The sequence below is a fragment of the Camelus dromedarius genome, chromosome Y (genome assembly GCF_036321535.1).
Source record: "Camelus dromedarius isolate mCamDro1 chromosome Y, mCamDro1.pat, whole genome shotgun sequence".
NCBI classification, from domain to species: Eukaryota; Metazoa; Chordata; class Mammalia; order Artiodactyla; family Camelidae; genus Camelus; species Camelus dromedarius.
In genome coordinates, this window is record NC_087473.1 from 20,491,213 (window position 1) to 20,519,195 (window position 27,983).

At 61.7% G+C, this 27,983-nt stretch overlaps 3 protein-coding genes and 1 long non-coding RNA gene across 15 annotated transcripts in view; 2 read left to right on the forward strand and 2 right to left on the reverse strand.

Annotated features, from left to right (window-relative positions):
• PPP2R3B (protein phosphatase 2 regulatory subunit B''beta) overlaps positions 1 to 808 on the forward strand; it is a 42,463-nt gene extending 41,655 nt beyond the window's left edge. For all 3 annotated transcript variants that reach the window (XM_064483585.1, XM_064483587.1, XM_064483586.1), the window contains exon 13: positions 1 to 808. In XM_064483585.1, coding sequence (XP_064339655.1) covers positions 1 to 151 — 151 coding nt within the window. In that variant the 3' untranslated portion in view covers positions 152 to 808.
• LOC135320455 (uncharacterized) lies at positions 715 to 9,004 on the reverse strand. Of its 6 annotated transcripts, none has more exons than XR_010379608.1 (6): positions 8,869 to 9,004; positions 6,104 to 6,198; positions 3,803 to 3,871; positions 2,840 to 3,405; positions 2,670 to 2,755; positions 715 to 1,460 (listed from the first exon to the last, which is right to left on the reverse strand). It is a non-coding gene; the product is annotated as an uncharacterized LOC135320455 (long non-coding RNA). The 6 variants fall into 6 exon arrangements; XR_010379609.1 differs by having other exon boundaries at positions 2,840 to 3,426; XR_010379606.1 differs by having other exon boundaries at positions 2,840 to 2,922; positions 3,266 to 3,871.
• Positions 8,621 to 20,175, forward strand: GTPBP6 (GTP binding protein 6 (putative)). Of its 4 annotated transcripts, none has more exons than XM_064483589.1 (10): positions 8,623 to 8,997; positions 11,098 to 11,235; positions 11,800 to 11,870; positions 12,011 to 12,141; positions 12,490 to 12,560; positions 13,411 to 13,569; positions 14,145 to 14,353; positions 14,721 to 14,869; positions 15,265 to 15,417; positions 15,543 to 15,697. In XM_064483589.1, exons 1-10 carry the CDS (start codon positions 8,640 to 8,642, stop codon positions 15,565 to 15,567), a joined length of 1,464 nt encoding a protein of 487 aa, XP_064339659.1. In that variant the 5' UTR covers positions 8,623 to 8,639; the 3' UTR covers positions 15,568 to 15,697. The 4 variants fall into 4 exon arrangements, with proteins under 4 accessions (XP_064339661.1, XP_064339659.1, XP_064339660.1 ...); XM_064483590.1 differs by lacking the exon at positions 15,543 to 15,697 and adding an exon at positions 18,894 to 20,175 and having other exon boundaries at positions 8,624 to 8,997; XM_064483588.1 differs by lacking the exon at positions 15,543 to 15,697 and adding an exon at positions 15,704 to 16,685 and having other exon boundaries at positions 8,624 to 8,997.
• Positions 18,864 to 27,983, reverse strand: part of PLCXD1 (phosphatidylinositol specific phospholipase C X domain containing 1) — an 18,294-nt gene continuing 9,174 nt past the window's right edge. The window contains exons 3-6 of one of the 2 annotated variants that reach the window (XM_064483592.1): positions 26,281 to 26,409; positions 25,322 to 25,477; positions 24,370 to 24,553; positions 18,864 to 19,223 (exon numbers count right to left, since the gene is read on the reverse strand). In XM_064483592.1, the coding sequence (XP_064339662.1) occupies positions 19,096 to 19,223; positions 24,370 to 24,553; positions 25,322 to 25,477; positions 26,281 to 26,409 (597 nt within the window). In that variant the 3' untranslated portion in view covers positions 18,864 to 19,095. Of the gene's footprint in view, positions 19,224 to 20,766; positions 21,213 to 24,369; positions 24,554 to 25,321; positions 25,478 to 26,280; positions 26,410 to 27,983 lie in introns of those variants that run through there. The other variant, XM_064483593.1, reaches the window with a different exon arrangement.

Below are 27,983 nucleotides of genomic sequence, written 5' to 3' on the forward strand. Positions count from 1 at the left end.
GTACGAGGCCGAGCTCAGCCCCGTGGACCAGAAGCTGAGCGTGCTGCGGTCCCCGCTGGCCCAGAGGCCCTTCTTCGAGACGCCATCTGGCCTGGGCGCCGTGGACCTGTACGAGTGTGGCTGCGGGGACGACGACCTGCAGCCCTTGTGACCCGCCCACCCACGGGGCCGTCCTCGCCTCCTGCTGCTGGACGCAGCGGCTTCTGTTGAGCTGTTTTACGGAAGATGAGTGCGTTTGTATGGGATGGTAGGTTTTTATTTATTCACCACGGGAGCTGGCTGAGGTGGGCGCTGAGGTGCGTGTCCCGCCCCACCCCCGGAGGGGCCGACACTCGTCCAGGAGCCCAGGCCAGCCTGGCAGGGAGGGGACACAGTCCTGGGCTCCCCTGAAAATCATGATGGTCTCGCCCCACTGGCCAGCTCCCTAGATAATGTCTTTCGAGACTCAGCCTGGTCCCGGCTGACGGTTCACCCTGGAGGGAACCAGTCTGCTCCAAAAGGGTGGGTCTCAGGGTCACGTGATGTGCTCGAACTTTGGGGCTGGGTGGGGTAGTCAGGAACATTCCAGGATCCCCGGCCCCACTGCAGCCCCAGAACCTTCTGTCTGTCCTGCATAGGCGTCTGGGAGGGGGCGCCACCCCAGCCCCAGCCCTCCCCACTGAGGCCACACCCACGTGAGCTTATTTGAACATTTTTGTGTAAATGTACAAAGTATGTAAAGTTAACTTTTATTTGCTGTGCAGAGCAGTTTAAAAATGTTTTATGAGATCACGTTTGTATTTTCAAATAAAGAATTTGAGGATTTTCAGCCACAGGCTCAGCTGGAGACAGACATAGCACCGGGGTTTCTGGACACGGCTCACAGACGGACGGGGGGACGGATGGGGGCATTACTGGGGGAGACTGCAGGGGTGTGGACGGCCCTCGGGGTCGGGAGGCCAGCGGGCTGGGGGTCACAGGCCCTGGGACCCGAGAGCCCCCAGCAGTGTGACCGGCGGTCTGGCCATGTGGCCTGCACTCCAGCCACAGTGCTCCTGACACCACCCCGGTGGCCGTTCTCTCCCGCGTCAGTGCTGGCCTGTGCACGACAGGGTGGGGCCCTCCCCTACGGACAGTGGAAAAGACCCCAGCGTCCGCCCTCCAAGGTCTGCTCAGGCCACCCCCGTGTCCAGGACGGCTCATGGTTTGGCACCAACGTGAAACTTACAGGCATGAGCGGCCCCGCACGTCCGGGGGAGGCATCTGACAAGCACCCCTGCCCAGGCCTGGGCAGGCCGTCCGATCATCTGGGCGCTGAGCAGGCCTTGGGGAACCAGTTTCTCTGTCCAGCAGCTGGGCCCACAGCACGGGACACAAGAGGCTCCAACAGCAGGGCCAGGGCAGAGAGGAGGTGCTGGGTTCTGTCTGCAGAGCTGGATGATGAGGGGCCGCACAGGAGCACACAGGACCACACCGGACCACTAAGGATGCACAGGACCTCACGCTGAGCTCCACAGACAGGAGCAGAGCTGGTTCCGGCCCTGCCTTCCCAGCCCAGCACAGCGGTCAGGCAGTGAGGAAGCTGCGGCAGGTGGGCCCCCAGTCGACAGCCACACCGCCTTGTCCCCAAGTATGGGGTCAGATCCACGGGTGTGGGTGGCCAGGGTCACTGTCACCATCACCTGCCCCACGGCCTCAGGGACCCGAGGCCCGGGTCATCCACACACACTGGCCACTGAGCATGGCTGAGTGGGGTCATGGACGAGGCGATGGAGGAGTTCCCACCACAAGTGCTGGTGGGTGTCGGTCACTCCAGTCAGACTCGCCTGGGGACAGATAGGCCAGGAGCCTAGGACACACGTACGTATGTGCGCTCGCACACAGATGGACGAACGCATGGACACAGGCAGCCTGGGCACCTCTTTGGTGGTCCCCAGGCAACTCAGGGATAATTGAGCAAGTCCCAGGAAGATGATGGGGTCCCATGCCCACCACAGCTGTTTGGAGGAATGAGCCAAGACACAGAGGCCAAGACAGTGGGGAAGATGCTCCCGCAGGCCGGCCACACTTCTGCCCAGAGCCCCCCGGCCGGTGCACTGACCACGCAGGGTTGCCCAGAGCACCCTGCCCAGAGCATTTCCTTCTTCCAAGGGCTGTCCCAGACCCACAGATCGCACCAGGGCCCCGGGCAGCACCGTCCCAGCCCAGGCTCAGGGTCCTGGGTAGGAGCCAGGAGAGAAACTGGGAACCCCAGGGAGCCCCAAACCCAGTGTTCTGAGCCACATAGGCCCAGGGACACACACCTGAGGACCCCGTGTGACCTAAGTCCACATCAAGATCAGAGCACCATGGGTGGTGCCTTGGATGCCTGGGCCCCAGACAACCAGGCCAGTCCCCAGGGCGTTGCCCACATGGCAGGCACCCAGTGATCCTCCGCATGGTGGCCTCGGGTCAGTGTGACCAGCGCCCGAATCCCTGGTTCTGGACGTGCACAGGAACCCCTCCCACCCCGACCTGGGGCAACGGCCTTGCTGTCACCTGGGAGACCCAGTGGCTGGGTGTCCTGCCTCCCCCACCCAGGGCCTGGGGGAAGAAGAGGCGACACCCACGTGGCCCCCCCAGTGTCCTCTCCAGCTCTGCCAGCGTCCCACACAGCCATGAACCGCCCAGAGCCCCAGCCTGGGACCTACCCCCTGGGCGGGGACGGATTCCACATTGATGGCTTCCGTGGAAGAGCTCAGAGTCCTCAGAGACAGAAGCGGATGTCAGAGACGTGCTGCAGGAGGAGAGGTCAGTCCCCACCCTCAGCCGGCAGGCCAGGAACAGGTCGTGTCCCTCACAGTTCCCCCGAGGGACTCACCTGTCTTGGGAATCAGTTCCTGTTCAGAGATGGAGGCTGGAGATCCGTGAAGAGTTGGAGCCCTGGAGGGGACGGGCTGGACGCTGGTGGAGGAGGACACAGAGCCTGATGGAGACGGATGGAGGGCCGGCCCCAGAACGCAGCCCCAGTGGCCTCTCTGACACTCCACTGAGTCTCCTCTTCTGAGCTGTGGGCCACTGCGGGCTCCCAGGGTGGCAGGAGGTGCCCCTGGATCACATCCCACCAGGACAGCACGGTCTGGACACGGCCACCCGCCCGGGGAGCAGCCCCCATCCCTGACCAAGGCAGGACCCTGTGTGACCAGTGGCCCCCAACGGCCAGCCCTGCCTTGAGGTCAGTGGGGATGAGGCATCTCCACTCAGCTCAGCAGGTTACCAGGGCCTCCCCTCAGGGATGGAGACTCACCCAAATCACCAGCCCTGCCCAGCAGCCTGTCCACGCTTAGGCCTAGCAGATGACAGCGCCCAGGGAGACATCACAGCAGCCCCGAGCACCTGAAGGGAGTCAGCGGTCTGGTGGCCCGTCCACGTCATCCACAAAGCACCCTTCCAGAGGAAGCCCAGCAGCTGTTACAGGCAGGCTTGTTCTAGTCGCCGTGGGGCCGAAGGGCCCGACGTGACCTCGGACCCAGCAGGGAGACTGCACCTTTTTGGGGTCACAGGACATCCCACATCCAACGGTGACAGGCCTCCGGTCCAGGAATCAGCTCTGCCCCCAAGGGCCGCACGCGGACTTGCCCCCAGGCCCCGCCTCCACCCGCAACACAGGGACCAGCCCTGGGTCCCCCCTCTTCCCCCAACACACGGGGCAGCCCAGTGAGTCCCAAGTTCGAGTCCTGCCTTAGTCCAGGGCCCAGCTCTCCCCTCAGCACCAGGGACCGCTGGGGCTAGACGACTCTCTGTGGGGGTGGTGTCGGGTGCAGAGTCCCTGGTCTGCACTCACCAGATGCCAGCAGCTCCTCCTCCCCTGCTGTGACAAGCAGACATGTCCCCTGACATCACCAAGTGTCTCCTGTGGGTTAAAACTGCCCCAGTTATGAACCATTTCTATAGACAGGGCAGATGATTGACAGATACGTAACTGATAGACGGATGGTGGATAATTAATTGACAGATAACAGATAGACAGATACACGGATAATAGATTTTTGATAGAAAGTCTCCACGTCAGGCCTCTTGCTCCCCTGCCTCCCTGGACGGCCCGCACTCTGAGTGTGTCTACTTGGACTTTAAGCACCCAACCCCGCATCTCTCCGCCTTTCTTCTGTGTCTGAGACAGCCTGTCAATGGAGCGTACATCTTGGAAGAAATCTACTTTTACTCATAATAAAAAAGCGTCCATATTAGACAGGGTTTCTCATGACCGACATGAGGCTGGGTGGACTGCAAGCTGCATCCCTGGTCTCGATCCACCACATGCCAGGAGCACCCCATCCCCAGTGTGACAACCAGTAATGTCCCCAGCAGTGACAAGTGTCACCAGGTGAGAGCCACAGGTGCAGACGGGTTAGGAACAAGACCATCACCTGATGGCACCCTTGGGTGACACTGGGGGACCCAGAATCCTTAAATCTTTGGGGTCTGGTGGCCCCACAGTGAGGTCAGCTCTATCAGTCCCGCTGCTCAAGCCAAGTGGCCAAGACCACAATGCACATCAGGCCGGAGGAGAGAGGTGCTAGGGCTCGGACACGGGCAGTCACTCTGCTGGGGGCCTGGATGTGAGACTGTGCATCCTGGGAGCCGCCATCAGGGAAGGGAGGCGCGCTTACACAGAGCCAGGTCAGCTGCTTGAGTCCCACGGGTGCTCACCTCCCCATCAGGAGGGAGGCCCAGCCCAAGTGTGCGGTGAGGGCAGTGTGTGCGCGGGGCCAGAAGCAGGAGGTAGGGCACGGGCTGACCCCCCACGGCTCCTGTGTCTGCGTCTTCTTTTCCACGTAGCCCTAGCTGGGTCTCAAGACCTCAAGCTGTCCTGGGAGGCCCACCTGGGAGATAAACTAACTCTGGAGGGTAAAGAGAATGGATTTGTATCCCACTTGGACTGGGGGCGGCATCTTGGACACAGCAGTGCGCCCCCAGGGTTCCCACACGGACGTAGCCGGATTCCCTTCTTTCCTGCAAAGGGCCACACGTGAGTCTGCATGGCAGCCCCTCCCACGAAGGGGTCCTGGATCCCCACTGGCCACGCGGTCACCCCGCGTGCTGAGTCACCACCCCCAGCACCTCCATCCCAGCAGGCACCATGGCTGCTCCTGGCTTTGTTGGTTTTTCTGAAACATTGTGAGAGTTCAGCTTCCCCAGAGAGACACTGGGGATCCTGTGCATGCACACTTGTCCTGAGAGAGGTCACCTCGCGAAGGGCAGCGGGGCCGTGGAACCAGGAACCAGACACGACGGACGTGCGAAGGGGTCAGGGCCCACCACCCAAGTACGACCTTGGCACACTGATGTTACCAGACAAAGGGGTCTGACCCCCAGGGAAGGGGTCCTCCCCATGCCTGGAGGAGAGGTGCGTCCTGATCTCCCAGGCAGAGCGCTGCCCTCAGAGCCTTTCCACACTGCCCTCCTGCCCTCGGACCTGGAGTGAACACGCAATCTCGCCCTTCCTGGGTCTTCACTCCTTACAAAGGGCTTCCGTGTGGATGCAGCACCTCAAGGCCGGGCCCTGCTCCCAGCTGACCATGGGCCCCAGTCTGTGTGTGGCACCGGCTGACGTGGGCAGCACAAGAGCCTGCCCTCCCTGTGGGAAGTGGGGCTTCCCTCCAGTGCCTGGTGTGGACAGCGAGACCTCCAGCAAGAACTAATCCACCGACAGCTCTGGCCGGCCCCTCGGGCCCTGTAAATTTTACTGACGACCCACTGCTGTGAGTGTCTGGTCAGGAATCTCTCTGGCCTAGCAGGGTAAGCCACCCTCCAGCATCCAGCAGGCATGACTCCCTCAGGCTCCCATGTCAGAGCCTAGCTGACCTGTAGGGGGCACTGGCTCAAACCTGACCCCATGCTTGGAGGCCCGTGGCCAAGGTGCACACCCATCGGGCAGCCGCGCAGCATGGGGTGATGGCCCTGGACTCAGACATGGACACAAGCATCCTGTTCACCTTAGGGTGCGGCAGCCCCGGCACCGTGCTCAGGAGTGGCCGGCGGGGCCGGCGGTGACCCAGCCTGACTTCCACAAATCCAGCAAGACACTGCAAGGATGCTGAGGCCAGGCAGAGGGGCCCTGGCTGAGAAGGTAAAACACACTCACCTTGAATTTACAGGAAAAAAGATCAGTTTCACAGATTATTGCCGTTCCTCATAGAGCGTCCTCAGCACCAAGACACACTTCATGTGAACGTGCATCTGCGGGGACAGATACAGGGCGGAAAGTTACCGTGCACAGCAGCTGCCTTCCCTGAGCACAGACTCCGGTGAGTGGTCAGAAATGGCCTTCTGTCTCCATGACAATGCAAATCAGCCGCATTGACCCAATCAGCACCTGAAATGTTCTCGGTAAAACACATGGTTTCACAGTCTCACTCTTTGCAGAAAAATGCCTGTTATAGGCTGAATTATGTCCCCCAGATTTACTTGCTGAAGTCCTGACCCCCAGGACCTCAGAATGTGGCTGGATTTGGAGATGGGGTCTTTACACAGGTGATGAAGGTAAAATGAGGTAGGCAGGATGACACTGAGAGCCCTTCAGGGTCACCCCAGTACCTCAGAGCCAGCCCCCCAGGGACACCCCAGCACCTCAGAGCCAGCCCCCCAGGGACACCCCAGCACCTCAGAGCCAGCCCCCCAGGGACACCCTAGCACCTCAGAGCCAACCCTCCGGGGACACCCCAGCACCTCAGAGAAGCCCTTCGGGGGCACCCCAGCCCTCACAGAAGCCCTCCGGGGCACCCCAGCCCTCACAGAAGCCCTCCGGGGCACCCTAGCACCTCAGAGAAGCCCTCTGGGGGACCCCAGCACCTCAGAGAAGCCCCCCGGGGGCATTCTTGCTGGGACCAAGGACCATGTGGTTTTAACATGACCCGCTCGTGGACATTCCTGTTGCTGCCTGGCTGTCTACCACCTTTGTGATTGAGGAGGGACCAGCCACAAAAGGGTACCGGCCACCAGAATTCACAGATTCGTGAACTTGTTATTCTAAGTTTTAATTCAACCTCTCACCCTATCCACAGGGAAATGGCCCCCAGGAATTACTACCTGTGCCTGGATCCACTGACAACACTGGGTCAGGACTCCTGAGAGTTCACCCATTTCCTTCAAGGCTAACAATCTCCGTCTCAATGTAAACTTGGGATTCTGCACAGCCTGATCACATTTAGCTGGTGTGTACATGACAGGTCCTGGCCCTAAAGGTTCCTGCTCATCCCCTACACCCATTCCTAAAGGGGAGTTGTGTTTGCAACCCCATTTCGGGCTACGTCTCTCTACATTCCTCTGGGGTCTCCCTCCTTCTCTGTTACAATGATGTGGTTTAACATCATCTCCTGAAATAACAGAAAGGCTTTCTGCAGACACTAAAGGAACATTTCAATTAAAACTGTTCTCCTGTAAAAACAAGAACTCCTAAGAGGCAGCTGGGATTCTGTGTGACCCTCTCAACACCGTGCATTTTGAGGTTTGCCAAGAGGATACAACTGGTAAGTGAATGGGAGGGCCGCTCCTTCGGAACCAGCCCACCTCCCACTTTCTGCAGTGCTGTGGGCTCGGCTATCATTTCCAAAGCCATACCTGCCAGCCAGATGTGGGCCCCCAGGGCAGGGCCTGGGACTCCTGTCCCGACTCACACCCCCAGGGAAGCACTCAGCCTTCAGAGCCCCTCCTTCCCCTACTGGGAAGCCCGAAGCAGCATTTGGGACCCCCAAGGGAGAACAGCATCGGACACCCATAGCAAAGTCAGGGGTCCCTGGGGATGGGCTCAGACCCCTAAGGCAGGGTCCAAGACCCAAAGGGCAGCACTCCAACCCCCTAAGGCAGAGTCTAGGATGCACTGTGACAGACTTGGACCTGCCATGCAGGGTTCCCAATCTCCAGGGCTGCACTCAGACCCCCAAGGCAGGGTCTGGGATCACCAAGTATGGAATGGAACCCCAAAGTCAGGGTTTGAGACCCTCAAGGATGAGATGGGACCCCCTCAAAGCAGGGTTCAGGACCCCTTGGGTCCCCCTCAGACTGCCCCAATGCAGGGTCTGGGGCCTGGGGCTGCACTCCCATACTTGGGCTACCAACGCAGATTTAAGACCCCTCCACCCAGGGCCAGATGGGAGACTCCAAGTTCAAGTTCGGGATCTCCAGAGCAGACATAGAGCCCCAAGGCAGAATTTCGGATTTGCGAGGACTGGCCTGGACCCCCAATGCCGCAGTCGGACTACCAACATAGACTTCCGAGCCTTGACTGGATTTGGAGCCCTCAGGAAGTGTTCACAATACCCGCCGGGCTAGATTCCAGACCCCAAGGCAAAGTCTGGGACCGCAAGGGATGGGATTTGATCCCCAAGGCATGGTCTGGGACCCAGACTGCACTGGAACCCCTAAGGCAGAGTTCAGGATCCCCGGTGTTGCCCTCAGACTCCCTCTTAAGGCAGGGTCTGGGACCTGGGGGCTGCACCTGGCGGGGGGCGATAAGCGCGAGCATCCCGGCCAAAGAGAACCGGACCCCGGCAGTGGCGCCGGGAGCCTGCCTCCCGGCCCCGCCCGCCCCGATCTGGCGGCGGCGAGCACGTGACCCGGGTGGCCAATGGGCAGCCCGCAGAGAGCACGGGCCCCGCCCACCGCGTCCGGGCGCGCGCGGAATGTGGGCCGTGCGCGCCGCCGTCCGCCCGGGGACTTGGCTCTCCCGGGTGGTTCGGGGCTGCAGGGCTCCGAGGGCCGCGCCGCCGCTGCCGCCCCGTCCCGAGCGCGCGCTCGCCGCCTTCCGCGGGGGTCCGAGGGGCCCAGAGGGGCGAGGGGCTGCAGAGCCGGGCCCACGTGCGGATGGCGGGAAAGGTCGGGCTGGAGAAGAGAAGGAGGAGGACGAGGAACCTGAAGATGAGGAAGAGAAGGAGGAGGCGCTGCTGAGAAGGGACCCTCTGTTGCCGGCGGGGACCCAGCGCGTGTGCTTGGTTCACCCCGAGGTCAAGTGCGGACCCGGAAAGCCGCAGGGAAGCCGAGGTGACCGGGACCGGGGGCTGGGCTTGTGGGGGAGGAACTCCGAGGCCTGGTGTTCATAGGGCGATGCCTTGGGGGCGGGGCTCGTGGGGCGGGGCTCCGAGGGCTGGCGTCAATAGGGCGATGCTTTGGGGCGGGGACTTGGGGGGGGTGGAACTGAACCACCACAACCCGTCAGCTCACGGCTGCCGCACCCCTGCTGCGCGTCTGGAAATCCTAATTCTGGGCAGGGCGCCTTCCCCGGGGCACACAGCGGATCCGGAGCCCCTCCCCTCTCCGCTGCGTCCCCGATTATCGCTCTGACCTGCTCCTCTGCAGTCTCCCATCCGTAAAGGAAAAGAACCCAACAACCAACGCCGGGGTGCGCATGGCGTGTCCCGCAGCTTTGAGCCTTTTATCGACCCGCATTTCACTCTGTGGCGCTCAGTCCGAAGCCCAAAGATTGTGCACACACGTGTTCACACGCCCGCTGCTGCAGAATCCGTGAACCTGGCCGAGACCCTGAGTGCACATCTGCCTGGGGCCTACAAACATCGCCTGCACCCGTCAGCAACCCCACTCTGTTCCCGCCCTGGTCAAGCTGTGGGGACAGCAGACAGGCCAGGCAGGAGCCCGCTATGTCCAGAACCTAGCAGGAAGGTGGACAGGGGCGGGGAGGGGCCGTGACGCCAGGGTGGTCCTCGATGGCCTGGGGAGCCAGACCCCACAGATGAATAGGGAGAGTGTCCAGAGAGGGCTCCTGAGGGACCACGTCCTGGGTCCTCCGGCTGTTTGGGGGGCTGTTAGAGCTGAGCCACTTCCATGGCGCAGACCCCCAGACAGGCAGCTGGAAGGAGCAGGGGCAGCAGCAGAGAGGCCAGGGGAGCTGCGCAGTGGTTCAGGATGGATCTGGGGATTGGATGGTGGGGGTCGGGCAAGAGCACCGGTGGGGTTTGCTGATGGGTCATACCCGAAGTTTAAGGACGGAAGTAAGGGAAGGCCAAGCACCTGACCTGAGTGACCTGAAGGTGGCAGTGGGGCAGGCCGGGGGCCATGGGGAGTCACGCCCCAGAAAACTGCACCTCTCACGGCCCAGAGGAAGGGGGACCCTGCTCCCAGCTCCTAGAGGAAAGGGGACCGCGCTCCCTGGCCTTGGAGCCCGCTTGGCTCCTTCCCACCAGCCTCTTCGCTCACATCTCCACTCCGCACCTGTGTCCTGGATGTGCCCTGAGGCAGGTCAGGTGACCACAGAGACGGCAGCACCCAGGTGTCTGAAGCAGGGTGGGGCCGCTCCTCTGAGGTTCTGTGCTCCGGCGCAGCCTCCTGGGTGGGGTGGGAGGCTCAGAAGGGAGACATCTCTTGTGGGGCTCGAGGCACTTACTCCACATCTAACCAGAGGAGGAACCAGGGAGCTTGCAGAGCTGTCCTCCCGGCCCCTCTAGACCACGGCAGCCCCATCCACCCCGGTCAGGCCCCCAAGCCCCACGTGCCTGCACAGCCCAGAGCACGGGTCTCAGCCTGCTCTGCTCTGCCTTCTCCCTCTGGAGGGACTGTCAAGGGGAGAACCTGGGACGGGGCAGCTCACAGTGGCCCTCCAGCCATGGCATGTGCCCTGTGCCCTCTGTTCCTGCCCTGAGTGGACACTGCCTTTCCCAGCCCCCCTCTCCACATGTCTGTTCAGTCAGGGGCCCTGAGTGGGCGCTTTCTCAGTAAAGGGGCAGCCTCTAGGACTAGGCTCTGGTCACCCAGGACAGGATCCCCATGGTGACTCAGCCTGCCCCGCAGGGAGGCAGCAGCTTCCGCAGGCCCTTGGGGAGCCTCACAAGGGAATGCTGCTGAGTGGGTCTTGAGGGACCAGGAGTCCTCACGGAGAAGACTCCCCACTTCCAACATACGGGGCCGGGCCTGCATTCCGGCTCTGCTCAGGCGTCTTCTCCCTTCCTGACAATCTGCCCAGAAGAGCAGAGCTGTGTTTTGAGGAAACGCAGATTCGGGCGCTCTCTCGGGACCTTCATGTCCTGAAGGCAGCAGGAAGCCGTCCCTGCGGGGCATATGGGCCAGGGCACCGGACAGGGCTGACCTGGTTGGGAAGTGACCCTCACACTGGCCTGTCTCCCCCCACAGCTGAGTGGCAGGTGGCTGAGGCACGAGCGCTGGTGCACACGCTGGATGGCTGGTCGGTGGTGGAGACGATGGTGGTGCCCACCAAAACGCCAGACAGGAAGCTCATCTTTGGCAAAGAAACCTTGGAGCACCTGACGGGTGGGTCCAGCACACGTGTCCTGTCCCCATCCCCTCCTAGAATCAGAACAAGCATGCACTGTCCTTCTGGGCTGGGTGGAACTAGTCTCAAGGGAACTTGGATTGAAAAGTCAGAATTTAAACAAGGCCCCAGGGCCCAGCTGAAGCATTTAGAATCTGGTACAAGTCAGCCCTGCAGCCCCAGCCCAGCCGCCCCGGGGTGTGGGTCCTCCCTGTGACCCCTGCCCTCCATGGACCCTGAGGGTCCCCTCCCCACTCTGCTGTCCAGCTCACAGCTTACAGCAGGGTGCCCTGCAGACGCACCGAGAGGCGTGCTCACCTCCTGTCTGTTTCACCCCAAGTGTAATGTCCACTCAGTCTCCATGAGGTCACATGACTTCCGTGTGTGAGACCTACTCCCCTGAAGATGGACACAATCCTCCCTGACCCCCAACCCGCGTGCTCTGATTATTGTATTCAGAGAATCGGGGTGTCTGGGGAACACTGCAAACCAAAGTGCAAGGTCAGTCCCCAGACAGACGTTGTGGGCATGTGGACCTCTGATGGGCCGTTCTCTTTTCCTAGAGAAGATCAGAGGGTCCAAGGAAATCACTGCCGTCTTTCTGAACGTGGAGAGGATGGCGACGCCCACGAAGGTACCTCAGAAGCTCACTGTTCCCCACCCGCAGTGGCTGACGGAGTGGGTCAGCATCCTGCCATGAGGACACAGGTCACGATGGGCCTCGTGTCCCCGCAGATTCCATCCCTCACTTCCTTATTCTCTTTCCTCTTCCAGAAAGAACTGGAAGCTGCCTGGGGCATGCGGGTGTTCGACAGATTCACGGTGGTTCTTCACATTTTCCGGGGCAACGCCCGCACCAGGGAGGCCCGGCTGCAGGTGGCGCTGGCCGAGCTCCCCCTCCTCAGGTGCCTGCAGAGCCCGGGCTGGGGAGAGATGATGGACCCCTTCTTGTTTTCACAAATTTAGGACGTTGCCAGGTGTGGTGAGGGCAGAATGTGGCCGTTGGGACTGGGAGCTTGTGGGCGGCAGGTCTGAGCAGCGTGTCTGCTGGGGCATGTCGCCCACGAGGGAGGAATGTCACCCTGGTGATGGACCCTCTGTCCCGGCCGGTGAAGGCCCATGCAGGAGGGATGGCCCAGCAAGCCCATCCTCTCAGTCCAGAAACCCCCCAGGGTTCTGTGTGCCCCCTCCTCAAGTCTGACACTGGATGGCCATGTGCTCCAATCTCCTGAGCTGACCCATTTCCACGCCAGGTCTCACCTGAAAAACAATGGTGCCCCCCTGGACGGACGAGGCAGAGGCTCTCGCTACATCATGGGATCAGGTACAGAGTCCGAGCTCTCGTCCCTGGGTGCTCAGAAGGGGGGTTGTCACGGCCACCACCCTTACAAAGGGGACAACATCCCTGAAAGGTCCAGACAGGGCAGGGGCTGCATATGGGCCTCATATGTGGTCACATTCAAACAAAAGAGGGCATTGAGGTGGTTTCCTGGGGCAGCAGTAACGAAGGACCACGGACCAGGAACTTGAAATCACAAGAATCTTCCTCCCTCCAGCCCTGGAGACCAGACGTCTGAGGTCAAGATGTCCCAGGGTCAGACTCCTTCCAGAGGCTCTTGGGAGGGTCCACCCTGCCTCTTCCAGCTTCGGGGGGCCCCAGGCGTCCATCCCTGGGCTGGTGGCCGCCTCCCTCCCGTCTCTGCCTCCGTCTCCACGTGGCGTCTCCTCTGTGTCTGTGTCTCTCCTCTTCTGTCTCTTCTGAGGACACTGTCCTTGGATGTAGAGTCACCTCCTCCAGGAGGACCTCCTCTCAGGTCCTTCACTAATTGCATCTGCAAAGACCATTTCCATAGAGGTTCTGTGTGTAGGTCCTGGGGGTCGGGACGTGGATGTGTCTTTGCAGCCTCACCCATCCTGCTGTGGATGCATAGGGGCCCTTCTGAATTGCTGTCAGGGTCTTATTTCCTCCCAGGTAAAGGGGAGCCCAGGTGACCTCAGAGGTCAGCAGGACAGAGCTATCTCAGAACAGAAGGGCCACGTCTGCCTGGGGAGCAGGCTGGGGGGGTCCCTGTGGCCCTGAGAGAGTGCCTGTCCACGGCCCCGCAGGCACCTCTGTGGCTCTTGCCTCTTTCCCCCGTATCTGCTCACTGACTCATCATCTTGGGTGTTTTTAGGAGAATCTTTCCTGCAGGTGCAACAGCGTCTCCTGAAAGACAAGGAAGCCAAGATTCGGAGGGCCCTGGAGAGGCTCCGGAGGAAGAGACTTCTCCTGGGGAGGCAGCGGAGGCGGCGGGAATTTCCTGTGATCTCTGTGCTCGGATACACAAACTGCGGTGAGGAGTGGCCCCTCCCTGGGCCTGGGCTGCTGTATTTTAGGAGAATCCACTTGTAAACCCGTCAAGATAGAGCCCGTCTACACCTTCACCCCTGTCTACACGGACAGCCGTCCACCCCACAGACATGCTGCTCTCACCCCATCTACACCCTCACTTGTCTACATGGACAGCCACCCGCCCCACAGACATGCTGCTCCCACCCAACACCATCAGCACCCTCATCTACATGGTTGCCTCCCCCCTCACATACATCACCCCATCTACACCCTCACTCTTGTCTACACCCACCTCACAGACATGTCACCCCGGTCTCCACCCTCACCACCGTCCACACAGGCCGTGCCCCACACCTACCCCTTATCCAGGAGGCCTGCATGGTGCCGTCTGTGTCTACACAGCCACACACAGCACCCAACGGCCCTGCAGAGACCTCTGAGCTCAGAGACCCTCCGAGTGCCCGGCTCACTCCCCGGAGGCCTGTGGTCAGATGTGTACAGTCCCTCAGGTCCACCATGGACAGTGGGGGATGCCAGGGGCCTGAGACACATCACCCCCTTGTGACTGACTTGCAGGAAAAACCACGCTGATCAAGGCCCTGACAGGGGACGCCGCAGTCCAGCCTCGGGACCAGCTGTTTGCAACGCTGGACGTCACGGCCCACGCGGGGTCGCTGCCCTCCCGCTTGACAGTCATCTACATGGACACCATTGGGTTCCTCTCCCAGCTGCCCCACAGCCTCATTGAGTCCTTCTCTGCCACCCTGGAGGATGTGGCCCACTCGGTGAGCAGGGAGGGGCTGGGGCTCAGGGACCTCAAATGCCAGCAAAGGGGAACTGGTCCCTCCAGCATGACACCATAGGGCCAGGTCCCTCAGTACAACACAGCGGGGGCAGGTGCCTCAATCTGACACCACAGGGCCAGGTCCCTCACTACAACACAGCGGGAGCAGGACCACTGGGGACTCCTTCCACTGTGGGCCAGTTTGTCGTCTTCGTCCCTTAGGACACAGGGACTCCATGGGGGCAGCTCCACCCCATTCTGGGTGAGTGGTGCCCTTGGGGCCTGTCCTCAGTCTGGAGGATCCTCCCTGGTGGGGCTGGGCACCACGGACCCCGAGCACTCTGACCACCTGGCCCGTCTGGTCCCAGGACCTGCTCGTCCACGTGAGAGATGTGAGCCACCCTGACACCGAGCAGCAGAAGGCCAGCGTCCTGTCGGCCCTGCGGGGCCTGCGCCTGCCGGCTGCGCTCCTGGACTCCATGGTGGAGGTGCACAACAAGGTGGACCTGGTGCCCGGGTGAGTGTGCGCCCGGCCGCCTGCTGCCCTCACCCACCGGACCCTGCCCCACAGCAGACTCCGGGTGCCCCTGGAGATGAGGACAGGCTGTCCTGCTGGTGACGGTGACCACATTCTCGGAGTTCCCGCTCCTGCTTTCAGAGTGCCCTCCCCAACCTGCAGCGGGTCAACCCAGGGTTACCGACACCTGGCAGAGCGGCACGTTTGACCCCTTCCCCGCTTGCCCGTATCTCAGCCCAACCTCAGCTCAGCATTTCTCTCCCCATCCCTTGCTCTCAGCCTCTGGCAGGGCCATGTCCTCACCTGGACAAACAGAGGCCATAACAGTGGGGCTGGGGGCAGGGCCCCTTGCCCAGGGGCCCCTCACTGAGCGGGGTCTGCCGGCACCCCGACAGGCACAGCCCCGTGGGACCACACGCTGTGGCCGTGTCCGCCCTCCTGGGGCTCGGGCTGGAGGAGCTGAAGGCCAAGCTGGAGGACGCGGTTCTGAGAGCCACGGGGAGACGGGCCCTCACCCTCCGTGTGCAGCTGGCGGGGGCGCAGCTGAGGTGCGTGGGGGGGCTTGGCAGGAGGGGGTGGGGAGGGAATCACTGTGTAGGGCGGGCCCTCTGCGGGGGCGGGTAAGGCGGCTCCACAGGGACACCAGGATGCCGAGCAGCTGTGTCACCTGCAGGGAATCTGAGTTAATCCTGTGGTGAGCTCCTGCCAGGTGTCCGGCACACTTGTCCACACTGGGGGTGTCGCGATGCCCTCGCCGAGAAATGAGACGCCTCGGTAGGGGCTCCCGGACGCTGTTGGGGTCACCCCTTCACACCAAACGTGCCTTCCTCCCAGCTGGCTGCACAGGGAGGCCACAGTGCAGGCGCTGGACGTGATGCCCGAGGCCGGGGTGGCCGACGTCAAGGTTATCATCAGCAACTCTGCTTACGGCAAGTTCAGGAAGCTATTTCCAGAGTGAAAGGATGGCCCAGGCCTGGGGCTGCAGCGTCTCAGCCTCAGAGGGAAGCAGGCACCCTGGGGGACCTCCCTCCTCTGCCCTGTCAGCCTTGGCTCAGGGGTCGGTGTGGATGGGGCTCTGAGCATTTACAGTCGACTGTCGCGGCGTCTGGAGGCTGATTTCCCTCCCGGGATGACTGAGCCACCAGGAAGCTTTGCCCTGTTTGCGAAGCAGCCTTCTGTTGCACCAGCCCCCTGCAGAGGCCCCGCAAAACGTGGCCGTGAGGGAGGTGACACAGGTTCCCTGACCCCTGTGCCCACCGTTCGCAGCCGCCAGGCCTTGCACTTCCCCACGGCAGCGAGCGGCAGGGGTGTGGTTAAGGTTCCCAGCCACCCCGCGGAGGAGACAGGAAGAACCCCTCGTCACAGGGCCTGGCAGACAGAGCCCACCACACACACGCCCACACCCACGTCAGTCGTCTTTACCCGAAGCACAAGCACGTCAGGCATCTTCTCGAACAAGCAGGAAGCTGCGTCGCGGAGCCAACCCCACAGAGACGGGAGGCAGGGCGCCCCCTGTGCCCCCGATGCTGACTTAGCAAAGAGCCCCCTGGGCCCCCAGACAGACACCCCCGGCATGCAGACAGGCCGGGGGTCCTTCAGCTTTTAAAGAGGCTCACACCTCGGGGCGATGGGAGGGTGTACAGTTGCAAGCCTCTAAAGGGAAAGCCAGTGAGAAGGATCCCTTCCCTTTGGGCTCCAGGAAAAGTTTTGTCTTTTTCCTTCCATTTCTGTTCGTCATTATGGGGTGTTCCCTGCGTTGTCCCAGAGTTTCAGCATAACTGGAAGTAAATCTCTACCCGTCTTCTGAGCATGCGAATCCGGGGTGTGTGTGTGAGCTTTCCTCGTTTTCTGAGACTCGGTTACACACGCGGCCCTGCAGGCCCCTCCCTCGGTGGATCCCAAACCTCCCCGCCTGGCTTCTGTGACTGCTGTCCTGTGGGACTTTGGCCTGGGAGCGGGTAGCAGACAGAGTGGTTTCTCCAACAACGTCCACGTCCGGATCCCCAGGACGTGTGAGCGTGCGACCTTATGTGACCAGGGGACCACGGAGCGTCCCCATCCCCCAGGGAGCCCACCTCGTCACACGTGGCCTCTTAAGCAGGAGGCAGAAGTCAGGTCGGGGCTGGTGTGAGGGCAGCACCAGAGGCTGGAGTCAGGAAACGGCTTTGCTGAGATGCTGGCTGTGAAGATGCAGGAAGAGGCCGTGAACCCAGGAATTCCGGGGCTCAAGGGCTGGGAAAGGGAGGAAACGGGCCTCCCTGGAGCCTCTGGGATGACCAGCCCTGCCCATCCTGACCGTCACCCGGGGACGATATCGGACTCATACCTGCAGAACAGAGAACTCATCTGTGCCGTTGGAAGCTGCCATCTGTGGGCGCCTTGGCACCATCTGCAGGGCCACCTACGTGGGGACCCCCACCCCCATGGGGTCCTGGGGTGCAGGACAGGACAAGAGCCCCCATGAACCCACATGTGTAGGACGGCCTCCCCGTTCTGCTCGAGAGGAGTAGGCTCCAGCAATCGCGAAACTAGGGGTGGGTCCCACAGCCCACCCGTGCTGCGTGTGGTTGGGAGGGGTGGGAGCTGGCCAGGGTAAGGGACCAGTCAGCCAGGGCCTCACAGCACCCGCTCCACTGGCCTGTCCCCTACATTCGGCTCAGCCCCTGGGGAACTCGCTCCTGGGGGATCTCCGAGCCAGAGGGGGCTTTGCAGAGACCCTGGTGGGCGGGGAGCATCCTGCCTGGGCCAAGCCCCCAGGCTCCCGGGTCCCAGCCCAGTCGTCTGCCAGGCTGTGTCCGCCCTGGGTGTGCCCATATGTCCCCAGGGGCTCCCTCAGCACCCTCACGGTCAGGGTTCCTGTGTGCTTGGCCGCCCACTTCCTCCCAGGTCCAGCCTACAATCTCAAGTCAGGTCCACCCCCTCAATTCCTCCCTGTCTGCCAGGCACAAGGAAGGACTGTGGGGGTCAATTCTGGCCTCTGGTCGCCCTCTCTCTCTTCCTGGTCCCCCTCCACTCCCTGAAGCCCCGCCCCAAGGACTTAAGGGCGCAGAACTCAGCCCAGGGCTGCCTCAGGCACAGGTGAGCCGACCACAGAGCCAGACACCCACTGTGGGAGCTTAGCAAGTAGACCCCAACGAGGAGGACAAAGCAAGGGTCTCACGGGGCCTGGGACGGAGGGCCACGGTCTCACGGGGAAGAGGCCCTCAGGGGTCCAAGGAGAGGGTTGGGGGTCTCAGGGAAGAGGCAGGGGTCTCAAGGGCCCCAGGAGAGGGTTCAGGCTTGCCTAGGGTGAGAACAGGAACACGACCACCCCTACCCCATGCCCAGACTCTCCTAAGACCCTCCTTCCACTGCCAGCGTCCCCTCCCGGTGGAGGTCCACTGCCTGGAGGTGCCCAGGGCTGTGAGAACAGGACGGTCAGGGGGCTGTCATCACAAGAAGGGGGTCTGGGCGGGGCAGCCCCCAGCAGTGCCCCCACTGCATCCGATGTGGGATGGCAGAAAGATGGTTTTGAGAGCCAACAGCCTCCATCGCGCTGGCCAGTGGGTTATTCACTTTTTCAGCAGCTGTATTCAGGGCGACACCACCACGCTGGCTGTGAACAGTGAACGCGGGGCCAGCTCTGCTTCCTGGGCCGGCAGCCCCAGCGCACAGCCTCGAGGCCGCCCCGCCAGGAACATCCTCCTGCGGGAACCCATCCCTCAAATACCAAAGTCTCGAAGACTCGTCTTGAAAACGAGTACAGAGTCTTCACTTAACATCCCCACGGAAGAGCCGAAGTTGTCACCAGAGGCACACTTTGATTCGGTGCTTGAATTTATAAAGCAAAAGTAAACGGGAAGGAGGCGCGAGGCGCTGTTCCAGGAACCTCACCGTGACCTGAGAAAAGCACGTCCTCAACGTAACATTTCTAAGGACCCTTCCTGAGCATCAGCACGAGAGCCGCCCACAACCTCCTGGCCGTCTGCGTGTAACCAACATCCACAAACACGGCTGACTTTAATGTCTTTTAATCTTTCCCCAGAGAAAACTGACCCTTGTTGAACCGTTCCTGACACAAACGCGAGGTGATCGCGGTCGGATCCAGCGGGTCACTGAGTCGTTCTCGTTATTAAACGTGCAGCCTCACCTCCACTCGACCTTCCGCATGAGCTCCTCGGGGCCGAGCGGCCAGTTCGAGGCCGAGGCAGCCCGGGGGGCTGCCCGTGAGTTTCTCTTTCTGGATCTCAGGCGCCTCCGTTCAGTGAGGACCACCGAGCACCCAAAGCAGCAGCAGATTTTCTCGTGGAAAATGACGCATCTGACCTCCAGGGAGCGCGTTCCAACGGGGGTGAAGTGTCATCGTCACGACGCCCTAAGAACCCAACCCCGAAGCCCCCGGGTTATGGGACGGGGTTTCAGATCAGAGCCGCAGAGGACTCCCCGGTGCCCTCTTAAGACAGACGTGACCCTGACAGCACCGTTGGGTCGGTCCTTCGACCGAGACGTATTTTGCTGACCTCGGAGTTCGTGAAACTCCTGGCCATCAGGAAGCGGAGTAAAGGCCTCGTGGATGATACCCAGCCTCCCTTGGGACCAGGGGACAGGGGATGTCGAGTCCCCACAGGGTCTAACTTACGGAGGCTTCTGAGCCGACCAGCAGAGGCCGAACGCTGCAGGGACAGCGTGTTCCAGCACCGGGAGAGGGGATGCCATGCAGGGACTGGGGGCCCCCGGGGGTCAGGAGGCAGAACGCAGAGCCCACAGAGTGTCCGCAGGCACAGCAGTGCAGACGGGATGGCACTGGTTAGTCTGACGGGCTCCCGGGGCCCGGGGCTGCAGGCGTGGCCTCTGGTCCCTGGGCCCGGCCCTGGGTGCTGGGAGGGGGAAAGCTGTCCTGCCTGTGCGACTTGGACAGAGGGTGGCCAGCTCCCACGGGGCAAGTAAGTTGTTTTGTCCTCGGGGGTCAGCGAGCCCTCCAGGGACAGCCTCCTCTATACGCCCGCTCCAGGTCTGCAGGGCCCCAGATGTCAGAGCGTCAGGAACACAGAACATAAAAAAACAGTTAACATGATGAACAGACGCCAGATACGAGTCAGAAAAGGCCCAGAACTAGGCCAGCCTGGAAACTGGCAAACATCCCCCGGGGCCCTGGGAGGACAGGAGGAGTTCCAGGTGTGCAGGGACCCAGGGGTGCAGGGCCTAGGGGTGCAGGGACCCAGGGGTGCAACAGGCCAAGTGCTCAGGACAAGTTGGCTTAAGATCAGCGCCTGAGGGAGCAGGGCAGCGCACACCTGGGCTGGAGTGCTGGGTGGACAAGGGAGGTGCGGGCAGCTGAGAGCAGATGTGGGCACATACAAGGGACTGTCAGGAGGACGACAAGGTTGCAAGGCAGCACCAGCACCAGCGTGGACATCGCAGCGTTTCACCTGCGTCCTGACACCAGCATCACTCTGCTTACACCCGTGTCCTGACACTTGAGTCCTCACACTTGCATGAAGAAAATGTTACAACCGGGCTCTGGGGATGGGAGGAGGCCTGTGCTGAACACGGTTCTTGTTCATCTTTGTAACAAAACTCCAAACAGCCCCTTACAGTCATTCCTCCGACAGTTGGGAAAACCACAGTAAACCAGTGGCTCCCGAAGGAGCCCGTGGGCCTGGGGGAAAGGGGACAGGCGTGACTTCACTGGTTAGAAGTGGGTTATCCGTCGCTACCTGCTCAGACGGTCTCAGTAGGACTCCAGCCTGCTCAGTGCCATCCCACAGTGCCCTGAGGGCTCCACAGCCCCGAGCTGGGGGTGTGATGTGCTGCTCTAGTCCCCTGGGCGGGGCCGCCCCTGGGCTCCGCCCCCCCGCAGCGCTGCCGGGCGGAGCCTACAGACCCCACGACCCAGGTAATTCCCTCTGAGGATGCGATCGTGCAAAATCACCTTTAATCTCCACCTGACGTGCTGACTGCACCCCAGAGACACGAGACAGAGGGGCCGGGAGGCACCGAGGGCCCCGCCCGCCTGGCGGGACCCGCTCTCCTCACCCACGTGCGGGGGAACGCCAGGGCCAACCCCCTGGGATGGAGGAGCAGCCGTGGCAGCTCCGCGTGCTGAGCTCGAACAGGTCGCACCGTCAGCCCTGAAGCAGCTTCTGGTTGAGTCTTATGATGTCGCTGACGAGCGAGTCCGCCCCGATGAAGTCCCCGGTGATGATGTTGGTGCACCGTGCACCCGGCCCCGGGCACTGCTCCCGCACCCACGCGCCCAGGTACGGCAGGCTGGGGAGCGTCAGCGTCCGCAGGGACGCGGTCGGGTGCGCAAGGATGTACTCCAGGTTCTCTGTCAGGTTGATGCCGGCCACGAACAGCCCTCCTGCAACAGGGAGGTCAGAGGGCGCGGTGCCCACGAATAGGGAGGTCAGAGGGCGCGGTGCCCACGAGTCCCGGCTGCGCCCGTCAGCCCTCCCTCGAGTGCCGTCTTTGTCGTCTTCAGACTCTCAGATCTCGGACAGAGACTGAGTTCTCACGGCAGGCAGGGTGGTGGACAGAATACTGTCCCCAGAAACATCCACGTCCTGATCCCCGTGTGGCACACAGACTACTGTCCCCAGTTTCAAATCCTAACCCCCGGAACCTGTGAACGTGTGAGCTGACGTGGCGGGACTGAGCTTGCAGGCATGACTAATCTGAGGCTCGTGAGCTGGCGAGGAACCTGGATTATCTGGGGCCCTGTACCTCATCCCAGGGCCGCGACAGGGCCAGGCAGTGGGAGGCGGGAGACGAAGCAGGAAGAGGGGAGACGAGGGTGGAGTCAGGGAGGGAAGAGGGTGTGACCTGGGCTCAGAAGTCCCGGGTGCAGGGCCTCTTGGAGCTGGAAAGGCTGGAAGCAGAGTCCCCTGGAGCTAAGAAGGACCAGCCCTGCCCACATTGACGCGGCCCTGGGACACGTGGGCCGGAGCCAGCACACGTCTGCTCAGTCCTCGGGGTTTGTGGGCTCTGTCACAGCAGCTAAAGGAGACCCCCACGTACGGAGTCTGCACCCCCTGGCTTCCAAGGGGGCCCCTGGGGCTTGGAAATGCAGACGCTCGGCCGTGGCCCAGGAGTCGGTGTGTCGGGGGAGGGCTGGGCCCAGGTGAAGGTGTGGGTGCCCCTGTGGCCTGGCGCTCCGCACCGCGGGCAGGTCGGGCGTGGGGGCCGTCCTGCTGCTGCAGACTCTTGACTCTCACCCTCAGTCCAAGCTCCTCAGCCAGAGCCGGGAGGGAGGGAGGCCCCGACTCACCGAGCCGCCCTGGGCTGCCTCCGAGCTGGCCCTGCTTCCTAACGACACGTGGCTCAGCTCGTGGGGCTGCAGAAAGGCCGCCGTGTGCGAGGTCAGGGCTTCGCAGAGGTCAGAACCAGGAAGGCCCCGGGTGCGATTTTCAAAAATGGGAGTAAAATTCATACGGCCATTTTACAGCTCGTGGTTTCAGCACATTCACAACGTTGTGCAGCCACCACCTCTGTCTGCTTCCAGAACCTTCTCACCCACCAAAGGAGACCCCGTCCCCGTGAGCAGTCACCCCCAGCCCCCGGCCCCTGGCCCCACGAACCCACTTTCTGTCTGTGGATTCGCCTGTCCTGGGCGTTTCCTGTAAGCGGAATCACACTCTGCCTGTCCCTCTGTGTCTGACCTACTGGACCTTGTTTTTAAGGTCCATCCACGTGCACATGTCCTAAGCTCACTCCTTTTCACAAACAACACTCCACTGTGTGGACAGACCACGTCTGTCTGTCCATTCATCCAACCACAGGCATTCACCCTGGACGCTTCCCGAACAACCTGGCACCACCAGGCCTGGGACCCGGCTGATTTCAAGGTCCAGCCAGGTGGGCACCAGGCCCCCCACACCCCAGATCCCACCACTTGGCTGTTCTCAACAACAAGGCCCCAGAGCTGCACCCCCAAAGTGGGGATTTCTTCTGGGGAAACAGCAGGAGACAAACAGGGAACCCAGAGGTCAGTGTCCAGAGGTCAGTGTCCAGGCTGCAAACAGCTGCTGTTTTAGTGGAAACGGGTCAGAGGGAGCCTGGGCAGAAGCAGGCCCCAGACACCAGCAGACGTGTCTGTGGGGACACTGGGGGGTCATTTGAGTAAAACCATCATCGATCACGTTGGCGCAGCGAAAACAGCCACCTCCTCGCTACACATGGTACCATGCGAAACGGGCCAGGAGTCAATCAGCAGCAGGACCCAGGACAGGACACTGGGCAGTGGGCCCCGGGACCCGGGCGTCCCCCAGCAGCCCTGCCCTTGACCATAGGTGCAAACACCTGCACCGTGAACCACAGGCGACACAAGTTCCCCGTCATCAAACCAACGGTGCAGCAACGCAGAAACACCACTGACCCTCCGAGCAGCCGGGAAAGGGCTGACTTCCTTAAAGGAACCGACAACCCACGAAGATGAAGCAGGGGACCCCGCCGGAGACACCCGCGGCCAGAACACACTCACTGTGGGGGGGATGCGATCCCCTCACTCCCGGCCCCTCCCCAGAGCAGGAGGCCGGCACCCGGTGCACAGCTCAGCCACAGGCACCCCGAACTGAGGGAGCAAAATGTGACAGAGAGACAGGGTGAGGGAGACAGAGACAGAGAGAGAGAGACAGAGGGAGAGACAGAGAGACACATAGAGACAGAGACAGAGAGACGCAGAGGGAGGGGCACAGACAGAGGCACAAACAGAAGGAGAGACAGAGATGCAGAGGCAGAGAGAGGGAGGAGGTGGAGCTGCCGGGCATATGGTTGAGTGTCTCCCTCCCCTGGTCCGTCTCCCACCAGAGTCGCGGGGCCACTCAAGATCTGCTATGAAAACAGGCTAACGAGTGTACACCCTGAGCACTGCCCATGACAGAAATGCCAGGCACTCCTGTCCCTGAGGCCTGTGTGCAGGGAGACATAGACATGACCGAGTGAAAGCCACGTGCACATGGACACGGTCAGTCCTGCTGGACGGCACAGCCTCACCTGCAGAGCAGACGGGGTGGTGGACCTCCCTGGGGAGGCTCTGTTTACACAGCCACGTCAGTGCTGTGTGTGTGTGTGTGTGTGTGTGTGTGTGTGTGTGCAAGGGTGCAGGTGCACACATAGAACCTCATATAGATTGGGGGTGTGTGTATGTGTGTGCACTGACTGGTATGCATGGGTGTGTGTGCGTAGACACACATGTACACATACAAGTTTGTACGTGTTTGTACACAAATAATCCACGTGGGACATACACGTGTACATGTGTATGTGTGCACATGGGCCTGTATGCTTGTGTATGTGTACACAGATGCATGCCCACATATGCTGGTGTGTGTCCATTACACAGGCACGTGCATGGTTGTGTGGGTGTGCACACATTACGCGTATGTATTGTACAGACACGCACACGTGCACACACCTGTGCATGCACATGTACACACACAGCGTATTTCTTTCACCTGGGCCCCAAAGCAAACTGTGCACCTGGCAGCACGTGGCACCTCCGCGCAGAAGGCATCACGCACCTGGGCGGCCGCAGCTCTTCATGTGCTCCAGGTAGCGGATGAGGTCCTGGGGCTTCACCTGGTTCCCCCACCAGTAAGGGATCCCGGGCCACAGTTCCACGTGCCGGCTCACAGACGTCTCATCCTCGTAGGACAGGAGGACCTGCTGGCCCCGCGACCACAGCTGGCGCAGCGTGGGCACCTCCTGGAGGGATGGATCACCAGGGCGCCCGTGAGACGTGGCGCAGTGGGTTCTGGGGGGTCTGTGAGAGGACAGTGGTGGGTGGAGATATTGGGGTGTCTGTGAGGAGATGGTGGTGGGTGAGTACTGGGGATATGTCTTTGAAGAGGTGATGAAGGTAAAATGAGGTCACTAGGGTGGGTCCTGATCCTATAGCACTGGGGTCCTTGTAAGAAGAGGAGGTGAGGACCCAGACACACACAGAGGGACGGCCACGTGAGGACACAGGGAGGAGCCGGCCGTCCACACCCCAAGGGGAGAGGGCTCGGGAGACACCAGCCCTGCTCACACCTTGACCTCAGATCCCAGCCTCCAGGACTGGGAGACATGAAGATCTGCTGTTCTGAGGCTCCGATTGTGAGCAGCAGCCCCAGGACAGACCAGAGGACACTCAGCACAGACACGGGGAATGAAAACACTGTGCAGACTTCTGCACAAGCACCAGCGTGACCCCTGGTCCAGAGAAGCAGCTGCACCCATGATGTCACCTGGGACACCCTCCCAGCACAGGTGCTGCCCTGGGCCACACTGTGCACCTGAGGGCAGTGGTCTCCTCACTGGGCGTCCAGAGGACCCTGGTAGTGGCCCCATTGGCACCAGAATGATGTCCACGTTATGCAGGGCGGGGCCAAGTGAGCGGGTGGAGCCTGTGATTAGAACCCAGCTCGCCCTCCCCATTGTCCCCGCCGCCCCCGCCATGGAGAGGTGTGGGGAGGCTGTGACCCTTCTCACCCCTCGGGGACACAGCATGTCCCCAAAGATGTTCTTGATGCAGGTGACCAGGTACTCGTGCAGGTCCTCTGTCATCCCCTCGAAGTTCCTGCACGCCAGGAGGACCACCTCCCGCGGGTGCTTCTCCAGCCACTCGGAGATCTCCGTGAGCGTGTCCTGGGCGGGGCGGAGGGGTGGTCGTGAGAGGGGAGTAGGGGCTTCCCTGGGGGAGGCTACCTTGTGAGGGGTGAGAAGGGGCTTCCCCAGGCAATCCCCTCCTCCCCGGGTCCTGGACACACAGACATGAAGCAGGGCAGCTGCCCTCGAGGGAGGCAGCCTCACCCAGGTGACAGCCGGGCCAGCTTGTCCTTGCTCTGGGGGAGACGTGTGTGTGTGCATGCGTGTGCCCTTGTGTGCGCGCCTGCAGGGGCACGTGTGTGTGCACGTACGTCGGTGCCTGCACGTGCACAGATATGCACGTGCGTGCACACACTCCGGAGGACACCGCTTGTGTAAATGTGTGAGGTCCGGAAGCTGTGGGGAGCGTGAGAGGGCCAGCAGGTGATGTGCAGAGTGACGTCCCAGGGACATGGCCTCCAGATCCCTGGGGGCCTGCAGGGGTTCACGGGGGACTGAGGGGTGGAACAGGAGGTGGCTTATCCAGCAGCCAAGAGGATGGATTGAAAACCCCCAAACTGGACGCAGGAAGACGTATCCCACTTAGCAAGACGCCAGGAGGCAAGGCAGAGGCCAGGGCACCAGTGCAAACACAGAAACACACGCTGGTCAGGAATTCCAGCTGACCGGCTGACGGAAGCCAGCCCTCTCCCATCTGGGGTGGACGTGTGTCCGTCCCCTTAGAGGCCAGCCTCTTCCCACCTGGGGTGGACATGGTTGTCCCCTTAAAGTCCTCCGGCTCCTGCCTAGAGTGGACACGGGTGTCCCTGGCTGGTGGGGCCTCCGCACCCCACCCCCCGTACCTCCACCAGCGCGGTCGTGTACACCATGTGGACGAAGTGCAGGTTCCTCTCGGAGCCCTCCTCCATGTGCGCGACCCGCAGGTCCAGGTACCGCACCCCAGCGTCCAGCTGCTCCGTGACGGTCAGCACCTGCGGACAGAGGTCGGTCATCTCTGCTGGAGACAGAGGGCAGCTCCCACCTCAGTGCTGCCCTCTGGGGCTGGGACGGTGCTGGGGGAGGCCGTCTGATGGCCGTGCTGTCCAGAGTCAGACCCATAGCTGTGGTGCTGCCGGGGCTCAGGCAGCCACTCGGGGGGACCCTGCATCCGGAACCCTCTCCCGGGGACGCTGGCCCTGTAGAGCCACAGACCGTGCCTGGTGAGGCCCCGTCCTGCAGGAAATGCCTGGGGCCCTGACGTAGGTCTCAGGACGTCCGTGCAGGGTCCCACCTCACCCTTTTCCCAGCCAGTCACTGGGCAGAACCCCTCTGGGTTCAGCAGCCCCAGGCCAGGCTCCAGGACCCCCCACCTGGACCCTCGGACATCCGGCCACACAGGGACAGGCACTGGAGGGGAGGTCCCCACCCCACAAACAGCACTAGGAGAGCCAAGGAGCCCAGAGAGGGGCAAAGAGAAGGAAAGGCCCCCCTCCTCACAGAGCGAGAGGACGAGGCCACAGTAACACTAACATGAAGAAGAGAAGACGGTGCTGCGTCCTCGACACGGAGCAGTAACGGGAAAAGGGAAAACACAGGAAACAGAAGGGAAACGGTACCCCCTCTACCCAAAATAAAGGGCAAAGCAGTGTTAACCTGAAGAGTAAAAGAGGTGGCACCGAGTGCTCTGCACACAGGACGAGGAGGAAGAAAGCAAGAATCTAAGTGAGCGCAATCTCACACCCCGGGTGTCCCTGCAGGGAGCTCGGTTCCCTTTTGCTCGACCCCTGTTGACAGATGAGGAAACCGAGGCCCGGGAGGGTAGGAAGAGGCCTGCTCTGGGCGCGGCGGGGGCCCGCGCTCCACCCTGCACTGCAGCCGCGCGGAGCTGCCCGAGGGTCCTCAGCACAGTCCTGTTACACGGCTGCCTCTCCTTTGGTTACGGTTCTGGGTGGAGTCTACGCTTTCCGGCTGTGAAATGGGCACTCATTCTTCCAGTGTTTGCAGAACAGTCTAAAGGGGGCAACAGAATTCGCACGGGAGTGACCCTGCCGCCCAGGCCTGTGCTGAGATCTGGACCCTGCAGAGGACCCTCCCTCAGGCGGGGGTGCACGCCCCCCCAGGTGTTCCTGTTAGAAGTAAGCGACCATCCCCGCCACCCCCCACACACTGTCCTGTCTTCCTGTGAGCATTACATGTTCAGCCCCTTCTGATGACACTGGGTATTCCGGATCCAAAGACCTTTCAGATCTGTGGGCTCAGCTGCGTGGATGGCACTACTGCCCTGTGGCCGGATCCTTCCCCACAGGCCTCTGTGGTTCTCTCTCTGCCAGGTCCCTGAAAGCTTTCAGCCTTTCCTGCAGTGCCACCCACCCCCTGCACCCCCCCCCGCAGAGCTCCCCATCACCCAAGCACGGCAGGACCCCAGCCCCGTGGGATCCCAGCACTGCCGGACTCCTGGGCTCCAGACAACCTGCTGCCCCTCCTGCCGGGGTCTGGGCTGCCCCTGCGAGGCTCCAGCTGCAGGTGCTTGACGCAAGTCAGGAATGTTGTTTCCCAACATTCCAGG

What these genes read in the sequence shown, in the direction of transcription:
- GTPBP6 (XM_064483588.1), top strand. Translation starts at nt 8,640, where the DNA reads ATGTGGGCCGTGCGCGCCGCCGTCCGCCCGGGGACTTGGCTCTCCCGG. An exon ending in TGGAGGATGTGGCCCACTCG is followed by an intron (nt 14,354 to 14,720) that starts GTGAGCAGGGAG and finishes GTCTGGTCCCAG; the next exon opens with GACCTGCTCGTCCACGTGAG. An exon ending in CTGGCGGGGGCGCAGCTGAG is followed by an intron (nt 15,418 to 15,703) that starts GTGCGTGGGGGG and finishes CCTTCCTCCCAG; the next exon opens with CTGGCTGCACAGGGAGGCCA.